The 10369-nt window shown below is 42.7% G+C and overlaps 1 protein-coding gene across 1 annotated transcript; it reads left to right on the top strand.

Annotated features, from left to right (window-relative positions):
* Nucleotides 1–1025: 1025 nt before the first annotated feature.
* SARC_04094 (hypothetical protein) lies at nt 1026–1880 on the top strand (the record flags this gene model as incomplete). Its single annotated transcript, XM_014302088.1, has 1 exon — nt 1026–1880. The coding sequence occupies one exon, from the start codon at nt 1026–1028 to the stop codon at nt 1878–1880; it is 855 nt and encodes a 284-aa protein (XP_014157563.1).
* Between the last annotated feature and the right edge of the window lie 8489 nt (nt 1881–10369).

The following is a 10369-nucleotide window of genomic DNA, read 5'->3' as shown; positions in this document are numbered from 1 at the left end:
TATATATATATATATATATATATATATATATATATATATATACATATATATATTTATATATATATACATTATATATATTTATATATATATATATATTTANATCTGATCAGCAACATTCGCTTAAAAATCATGGTTCTCCTAACACGTAGTGGTGCTAGGGCGCTGAAACAGAATACCGTTGTATATGATATAGATTCTGACGAGGAATTTGAAGATGCAGATCAAACAAGCGGTGAGGAATCAAACTCAGAGGATGATAGTGATGAGGGCGGAAATGACAAGAGCGGTGGCGGTGATGGACATCAGGATAATTTCTATGGTAATGGTGAGATCGACGGGGGTGATATACTAGCATACGAAGATGTATATGGAGTGGACAGCGAAGGAGACGATAGTTTAGATTCAGATGAACCCTTGCCTGTATTTTGTCATGTACTGAAAGATATATTCCATCTGATGGATCTAATCAAGGTCAGTAAGAAACATGCATATCACTACCTGGCAATTGTATCGCGATGCATTATTTATCGACAATGCTGATGCTAAACGTGCGGTCGTCGCTGTTCTAGACAAACAAGGCAAGACCTTTAAAAGCATGCTCAAATCTCAGCGTAAGCGGAGGTACATACGGAAACGGGCACCACGCATTGTCCCACGTCCAAGTGTGTTAGACAGCGCAACAAATGAACCTTTTTTCAATGATGAGGCACGGAAGAAAGCGTTGTAGGTACTGGGATTGATTGAGAAAGGATACGTGTCAGATCCACCGGGCGTTCAAATGTACACTCATATCGGAGGAGATAGAGATGGATTGACGCTGTATAAGTACCCTCGAGGTACTAACAGTATGGAGTCGGGTGTGCATCAAGCTGTGAGTAGAAAATTCGGGTGTAAGATAGTAAGCGGCAGAATTTCAGACAATGTTTTAGCCTACTTTAGACAAGCATAATTATAGGCAGGCTGTGTGTAGGTTAGGAGTACCGGACGTAGGGCATTGCAACACTCAGTTGGTCGATAAATGCGCCATGCTCTTCTCAGAGCTCACAGGTGAAGCGTATCGTATAAGGCCATACGCTAGTAAGGACTATCGTTCGGTAGGAAATCTTTGGCCACGTCTAAATGATTACGTCCCCAAAAGTGAAATCTTTGGCATCGCCAATCTAAGCCACTTATTCGATGGTGAAATCACGGACGAGCTCAGGAATCGAATCAGACAGGAAGGTATAGCCAAGGATCACGCCCATGTAGCTAGTGATCAAGGACTACCATGTATATGTCGGGATATGCAAACAATAGAAGAATGGCTACTTTTTAAGAAACTCAATCGTGAATTGAATGCAGAGAATCTTAAGCTGGGCTCGCAGGCATATATGGAAGCACTGAAGAAACGGTGGATTTCTAAAGTTGATGGTCGGAATATTGTTCTGAAACTCCCGGTACACTTCGAGACGGCGTTAGTTCATCTCAAGAAGCGAGCTGCTGTACATAAATCTATTACCGAAAATCAACGGAACGTTACTGGTCTTCATCGTGAGTTGATGAGCGATGTTGTCTCTGAGAGGATTACAACCAAAGCAATGAATTTAGAATTAGCACAAGCTCAAAGATTTGAGGCGGCGAATCCACCTGCAGCGGACCCAGGACTTACTGTTGGCAATATTGACGCACAGTTTCTGCCGCCCCTTGGCCATGCTCATGGTACTAGCCACCTGCCCAGACCCGTAGCAATGGAAGAACCTGTAACCGGTGGAAATCGGGAGCGTAGAAAAGGCAAGAGAGCTAGACACGAGATGCCGGTGAGACTACCACACGACGACTTTCCCAGTACACACCGTAGATCCGACGACTCTCCGTCTCCAGACCCTGGATCATCTGTATAATCACAGCACAAAAATACTGCTATACCCCCAGCTGTCTGGTGTATGCAACCCCAACAATCTCAAACGGTCGTACAACCAAATGGGCAGGCATCACAAATCTCTATACCGGCAGTGCAGTATTATTATCCTGCTGTAGGATGGTATATAAATGAAACATCATATATCCCTAGGATAAGAACTGGTCGGATAGAAAAACCCAAAATGCGTACGCAGCGCAAACGATGTTCGAAGTGCACCGACAACGAAACGTGCAAAAAGCCATATGGTGGCGTTTGCAATGAAGACATGTGTGAGCAGTTGACATCTTTTAATAAAATAAAAGATATGTGTTTACATTCATTCAATCTTAATCAATAACATCGATGTATTACAGGCAACAAGATAAGGCACACTGTCGAAACTGCCGTGTGTCTCGTGTCTCGTGCCATCCTGGGTCACCTTTGGGTAAAGAAGAGCTGCAGCTGGATTAAGTACCTTCATAGCTTTTACAATTCGTCGATTAAATGTAAACTCTACTACTGCATCACCACCAAATGCGACGTACATGTCAGTTTTATTGCGTGCCTATCTCATTGATTAACTTACAATATGTTAAATCCACTTAACTAACACAGAGTATCCCTTCCGCCGCAATTTCACTCCCGGAACGAGTGTACAGATTAAAAAATCCTGTAGTATCTGTTGATTTTATAAGATTCGATCTATCAAGGCGACATTAACGCCTTAGAGTAATTAAACGCTTAAGTTAAGTCTAAGTATAATTAAATTCGAAGTAAATGAACGAAATGAGTCTTTTAGTAAAGTTAGGTATGCCTCGTGAAAAAAGCAATACTCTGAGGGATTGTGAGGCTGAGACATTGTCTATATAATATCCTCTCGGTACTGTTTTCGCCGAAGGAATTTTATTTAGTGTTTCGTTGTCGCTCTATTAGAAACTATGGTATGTTTCGTTGGGGCGAATCCGAGAGACTCATAAAATCCTTTCTTTAGAAGAAGAAAAAAGAAGAAGAAAAAAAAGAAAAATACTCTTGATGTCCATAGTTATTGTATTAACCAATAACTTGCCACTTATCAAGAATTACCGACTTAGCCTTTATCAACTGGCACATCTGGTTGGCTGAACAGAGGATAAACTAAGCAACGCTAATAGTCCTTAGAAACCTATGTTCGGTTGAGCCATCTCGCTACCGAAGTATTCAGAAAATATAGTTCTATTAAAAGAACTAGACCAAATCTTATGTTTGGTATTTTACTGGGGCCTTTTAATGGCCTTGTCCAAATATCTGATATGTAAAACGGAAAAGGTATTTAATTAGTAACAACCGTTAAAAGCCATTTAAGGAAAACTTAAGTTTACGTACTTTTAAGAGTACGTTTTACATACTATTAAGAGTACGTTTATATTACATGATTATAATGTGGAAGCCCAGCTTTTACACAGCCCCCACCCAGCATTGAGACCCAGGAGAAGCAAGTTGCTCACTCAAGTTGATTATGGGTCAAAAGTGAGAAAGGGAAACGGGTCGAAAACATTAATCAGCATAACGTATAGTTAATGTTTCTCAGGTGGAGAAGTTAAACGTTCTCGGTTACCCTGTGAGTTTTGGGTTTAGGTCCAGTAGGTCCTTGGTGGTCGACATGACGTTTCTTACGCCTCAATGTTTTTGGAACATACGAAGGATGAGCAGTAAAGCTCGGGATGAACGCTGTTGGCGAGTAAGTTTTAACTTCCGTGTCTATAGACGATGGGAACATGCTATCTTTTTCAGCCTGTGACTTCTGTAGGCATTTACGCCATTTTCTATAAAGGCCTTTCAATAGTCCTGATTGTCAAAGGCGTCTGAAGTTAACTCAGCGATTGTACCGTCTATAAAGCGTGTACGATAGTATGTATATCCTCCTTTATCCGTTCTCCATATAATATCTTTGAATTCGGAGCGGTCAAGAGGTGCAGTAGAATCATGTCTTCTTGCGAGAATAATCTCATTAGTTGGAATTCGACTAGTGCCTATATTCAAAGCACAAGAACCGTCGGGGTTATTAACCTCATAGGTTCTACTTTTAGTGTCGGCTATAGAGATTATATATGGACCGATCCATTTCGATGTTAGTACAGTAGCATCGGAATTACGTTGACTGATGTTAGCACTGTCTCCAACCTGATACTCTGCCTTTTTAAAAAGGCCACATTACGTGTCTCTCACAAGCAAGGATATACAACGTTGCGTATGCGTTGTACCTTCTCTAACCATGGTAGCTCTTGGTGATCAGGTTCGTCCTTGTTAAAGGGTATTTGTAACTCACTATATCTGCCACGAAAATAGTGAGCGGGTGTTGTTCCTGTAACCGGATCAGCACACTCGTTCATCTGTGTTTGTACCCACTTAAGGTGGTACGGCCAATCATCTGCACCATCCGTTAATGCAGTACGTAAGAAGAACTTAAGTCTTCCGTGGCGCGTTTCATTAGCGCCTTGTGTTTGCGGTTTATATGGTACACCCCTTTTATGACACATGCCTGATACGAGTACTAACGATTCCATTACGTCATCGCAGAACTCGCTACCGTTATCAGTGCACATTATACCTGGCCACCCGTGGTCAGCAAAGACTTGGCAACATAATTCTGCCACGGTCTGCGTACTATTGTCCCTGAAAGGATAGAGCAAGTTATACCGTGACGCCACATCAAAGAAGTGGCATACGTAACGGTCGCCTGTGTGCTTGGACGTAGGCAGGTCAACCAGATCAATGATGACTCTGCGCCATGGAACATCTTCAGGCACACTCTTAAGAGGTGCGAAACCATAGCGCTTGATCTGATTGAGATCACAGTCTGTGCATGACTGATATACTCTGTCAACTAAAGTTGCCAGCTTACGGTGCGCGATCCCATGTCGCTTAGCATCTTTAAGTGCTTCCACTACGTTCTGGTGCTTCAGCTTATGATTTTGTGTCAGCTAAGCAAGAATGTTTTTATCATTCTGCTCCTCCAGAATAAAGGTAGGGTGTTGAGAATCCACTTGTGTGGTCTCTAAGTCTGTAGTGTTTCCAGACTCCTGTCCTTCTTTCGCATGAGTGTCATGAGTGCGCTCGTGTGCGTTTGATACACCTGTCTTATTTAATTGTCGCATTATATGTGTATATGCTTCGGGATTATCTTTCATTAATCCCTTTAAAAATAGGGTTTGAAAGACTTCGGGCTTGGACTTTATGTTATTAAACAGAGTCCTAGCTAGAGACTGACGCTTCTTAACAGCAGTGTCATTAGTAGATTGTGTTTCTTGTGCACAGACTTCAAGTGCTATATTGCCTTTGAATTGCTTAACGTTCAATCTAGTGGAGAGTGCCTTTGAATTGCTTAAGGTTCAATCTAGTGGAGAGTGGAATCTCCGATTCTTTGACCTTTTTAAGGAAGATCTCAGAAGGGGTCCATTTGGTTGTTCCAATGGGACCTATACGACATATTATAGTATGTCTCCAGGGCGTCTTCTGGACGGCTCGGGTACCCTGATATAGGAAAGTATCTACTTCCCTATCTAAATATATTGGCTCGCATTGTATCATACTTATTAATGTATTGAGCCATGGATCTTTACTCCGTAATGGGCAACAACGTGATGGTAGCTTTGTGTATATGAACATAATTTAGTAATTGGGCAATTAACTGCCATGGTGGATTAGCCCACGCATTATGTTCGGAGAGGTCAAGTTGAAAGGCATCTCCTAAAGGATGATTTTAAAGTCCTGTAATTCTTAAGTTGTGCATTATGCTGTGCAGCAAACATGTCAACTGTTTGTGGCCCAAATATCTTTTGAGCCAGTTCAAACCACCTGGGGTTATATTTCCAATCAGTGGCTAGTAACTCACGTACGGATTTATTAAAATCAGGTACAAAGCGTGATAACATATCCGGTAAATGGTTATGTATCCCTGGTAGATGTTTGATATCGAAATGAAACTTTGATATTGTATCATGCCAGCGACTCAGTAATTGTGAGTCGGGTTTCATCTCTTTCATATATTGAAGAGATTTCTGATCACACATCAGCGTAAATGCTGTTCCGTATAAGTAATCTCGGAAGTGTGATAGCTCTTGTTTAACAGTTGGATAATTCAACTGCGAAGCATTCATTGCTCGACTAAAGAATTGTATATATCTAGGTTTGTTATTTTTAACCTGATATAATACTCCTCCTAAGGCTAAGTCGGAGGCGTCCGTTGCTGTTTCAAACGGCACGCCATCGACTGGTCCTTGTACAACTGGGGTTTGTTGAACTGCGTGTTTGAGCGCTTTAAATGCGTCATCACACTCTTTAGTCCACAAGTCTCCTAGTTTGCCTTTATGACATCTTAAGTGTCCAAAAGGTTTAAGGTAGTCAGCTAAGTGTGGTACTCCATTTGTAAAGAAGTTTACAAACCCACACATACTGTTTACATCTCTTCCTGTATTTGGTTTTCGCCAATCTAACATGTGTTCTACCTTACCGAGGTCGATCTTAATACCTTCCTCAGATATATGGTAGCCTAAGAGCTGTATTTCGCTCATTGCGAAGTGACATTTCTTCTCGTTAATCTTGAAGTTTTGCTCATTGAGTCTCTTAAGGACTCGTCTGACTAATGCGGCGTGTTCGCCCTTAGTCTTAGAAAAGATGACTATGTCATCTATATAGACTTGCACGTTAAGCATGTCTGCAAATATTTCCTCCATTACTTGTTGGAAGAATGCTGGTAAGGAGTGCAACCCGAAAGGTGCACCTCTAAACCTGTATTGTTTACCTTCCCAGGTAAAACTAAAGTACTTACGATGGGGTTCATAAATTTGCATTTGATGGTACCCCTGTGTTAGGTCTATGGATGTGAACACCGTAGCACCTTCCATTCGTCTCAGTAACTCGTGTATACGAGGGAGATGGAAACTATGAGACGGCAATAACTTATTTATTGGACTCATATCTAGACATACTCTGACTTTCTTAAATTTTCCGTCAAGAGTTGGGTTGATCAACTGCCAATAATGCTAAGTTAACTGGAGTTTGTTGGTATTTGATTTCGATTACCCCATCGGACAACCATTTCTCGACTTGTTCTTTAACTACAGCTTCGTGTCTCCAAGAAACATAGTTTCTTGAAGGACATTTGAGCTTAGTAAAGTCTACCTTGGTTAAGTCAAGGCTGACGTATTCGTCGTTGAAGCGGAATTTCGCCCAGTCGGTTATTTTTATCTTCTTATTTACTAATATAAGATTCATTATCTTATCAGCAAAGCCAGGAATTAATTGCTTGACTGTGTCCGATGGTGGTGTATATGGTTTTAGACAATTATCGTCTGACTGATCCTTTAATGGATCTATGTTGTTGGGTAAGCCTGTTACGGTTATCCCTAACGTGAGCAAATCGCTCATTCCGACTATATTGTCGTACTTCTGTGACATCTTAATGATCACAGCTTGGGTGGTGATATTTCTATGTAGTCAGGAAGTCCCTGATAGGGTCTATTTAGGATTAGGGTTTATTTGATATTTAGGCTTTATTAGAGACTACATTTTGAACTGGGTCTATCCAATCAGGTTAAAACTGATTAACGGAAAACACATGACCAAAATGATAGTCACAAGATTTAGTTCAATAAATGAACAACGTCTCCCCTTGTACGAGGGGAGTACGTTGAGATACAGTTATCCTCGACTACTCACTACATTTTTAACTGACTTAGATGTTGTACCTTAAGGGTTTTTGAGCTTATCCTGGATAGGAAAGAAGATAATAGGACCGAGAGGTCCACAGATAGAAGTAGAAAAAAACTATTACACAAAGAAGTGGGAAAGTCTTAGGCATCAGTACATCAGCAACTGAAATGACGATTTCCAACACGACCCAACCATTGTTTTATTAGTAGCGATACAAGCGATAGCATGCCAGTACTTCTACCAAACAGCAGTAGTGCTTCAGAACATGAAATGACGGAGAGAACCGTAAGAATACAGGGGCAGGCGAGCCGTGTTGGTCAACACAACCGTAGAATACAATCTCATGTACATCGACAGGTAGACAGGTTAGATGAGAGAGGAAGACCTAGAGGACATAGAAGTTAACAGTCAGGAGACCCTAACGACATCAACGATAGATAATACAACGGAGAATCGCAAAAGAGAAAATGTTGTGTGAGAACAAGATAATAGGAATCCGACGATCACATTGACATAGACTCTGCGGACCATGCCGCGACAAGAGAAGCGCACGGAGCCATGGGCATCGATACCGGAACGAGAGTCGACTCAAATCAAGAAGGATATCGAGAAGAATAAGGAGGATTTGGACGAACTGTAGACGGTATCAGAAGGTCAAGGAAAACAAAAGGAAGTCAGGTAGGTGTATATGTTTGATCATCGCCATGGCAACGAGAACGAAGTACACGTGTGTACAGGCATCCAAAAGGTACGTCAGAAGTTGGGTACAAGAATAAGAGAGAGAGGAATGATATGGGATAGATACTCAAGTAACCATATGTAATTATTAGTAGAAGACATAGGTTTGCAAAGAAATGACATGCGCACGTAGACACTAAAGTAAGATGCACATGCAATGACAGTCATACAGCAAGTTCGGGTACATAAGATAAAAGTTACAAACACAATAGGAGTGACACGACGCGACATAGAACGATAGGGTGTGTGTACACAGTACTAAATTTAGTACACGAGGGAGTGAGTATTGTAAATGTGCATATGAATGTTCCGACCAAATTCGTCGATTTCAATGTGAATATGAATAGACCGTATGAGTTACGGTGGACAAGTGTGGTGTGAGAACGAGCAGCACCAAGACACAGCGACGACGAGGATAGGCAGCAAGTTAGCCAACTAACTAGAGTCAGAGCCGAAAGTGAAACGGGTGAACGTCGGTAGCAAAGAGACATGTGTACGGAACGATAGAGCAAGAACATGATGAGTAAAGAACTCACAAAGCGAGTAATGGCATGGGTTTCGAGAGTACGGGGTTGGTCGGAAGGAGTAAAGAGCAACCGCAAGGATAACCGGGGTAGTTTGGAGCACGAGATTCATGAGTGGACGATGTCAGTGCAACAAGACCCAGGCAGGGGTACAAGAACATGTTGATGGGAGAATGGTTAATGGGACTTCGAGTAATTAGTAGGCGTGAGATTCACAGTCGAATACCTATTTAAGTCAGAAGGAAAAGAAGTTGAAACATCACATTGCTATCAATAGACAAACAGAAATTTACTTCAACCATAGCTAACATTCGACAGAGTCGTCGGCAGCAACAGCTATCCCCAGAACAACGTGAATGGGATGACATCCATCAACGAGGTTTCTGACGACGTACTCAGGATCGAGTAGATACGGGTGGAGAAGTGTCGGATGACTTAGAGTCAGAATGTCGAACTAACCAAACAATACTCCAGCGGACACTAACAGCACAACAACAACGCGACGGGCGAATAACCACTCCGAGTGACGTGGACTTCACGGATCGTGAACGACGTACCCCCGAACTAATGAGAGCGCCACATTCGACGTCGCAGGCTCACTACCAGGAGGGGACAGCCCTCGAGAGGCATCACGGGCTGTTACAAGTAAGCGCCCTCGTTATCATACCAAAGAGAAACGACAGAGCCGAGGTAGAGACGATGACACGCCCGAGCAAATGACGAGCCTACTTCGGCGACAGCAATCGCTATTAAAGAAATATGAACGGTATTTGCGTCGACTGCGACGAGGGAACACACCTTCATCACCGAACAACATCGAGTTCCGCATTAAAGGAGCCGACGATGCCCGTCATGGGTTAGGGTACACATCGTCGGATCAGGACGAAGGCGATACACAACAGGAAACGATATCTCGTCAAAACTTTGCAAAGGAACAACGTAGAGCTACACAGAACCCTCACGGGAGGGAGGCACTGGATAATCGACGTGACAACATGGACACGTCTTACAAGCACAACGTCAGAGCCAACAATTTGTACGAGAAGCTATGAATGACAGTCTACCGTCACGCAGGCTGCTTGAACGCACACCGTCGAGTCAAGCCACGTCATCGGAGAAGCGTCGATGCTCGGCTCAGCAGGCCACACCTCCTACACCAGACAGCATAGTGGCGGACCACCAAGCCTAGCACGCGCGTATGCTCAAATTGTCGGAGGAATTGTGTAGTGCGGTGGAAGCCAACAACTTGCCACGAGCAGAGGCACTAAGAGGTGTACTCGAGACATTAGAGCAACCCATGACTCACGACCGGCGAACAAACAGGAACCACGGGAACCATGTAGCTGGCCGGAGTGGCCCTCGAACCGGTATAACCTCAGCAACATTATGGAGCGCGACACTAAAGGGGCATTGCGAGAAGCCCTCAAGAATGCACAGATTTCGGGTCTCGACGAAGCATGGAGTCTTTGTTGGTTTTATAAGGTGTTAAGCCACTTTAAAGCCGAACAATCTACACTTGACTATATAAACTCTAATC

The sequence above is a fragment of the Sphaeroforma arctica genome, assembly GCF_001186125.1.
Source record: "Sphaeroforma arctica JP610 unplaced genomic scaffold supercont1.221, whole genome shotgun sequence".
Classification (NCBI taxonomy): domain Eukaryota; class Ichthyosporea; order Ichthyophonida; genus Sphaeroforma; species Sphaeroforma arctica.
Note: the sequence above shows the minus strand (reverse complement) of the source record. Positions and strands in the feature narration are given on the sequence as shown.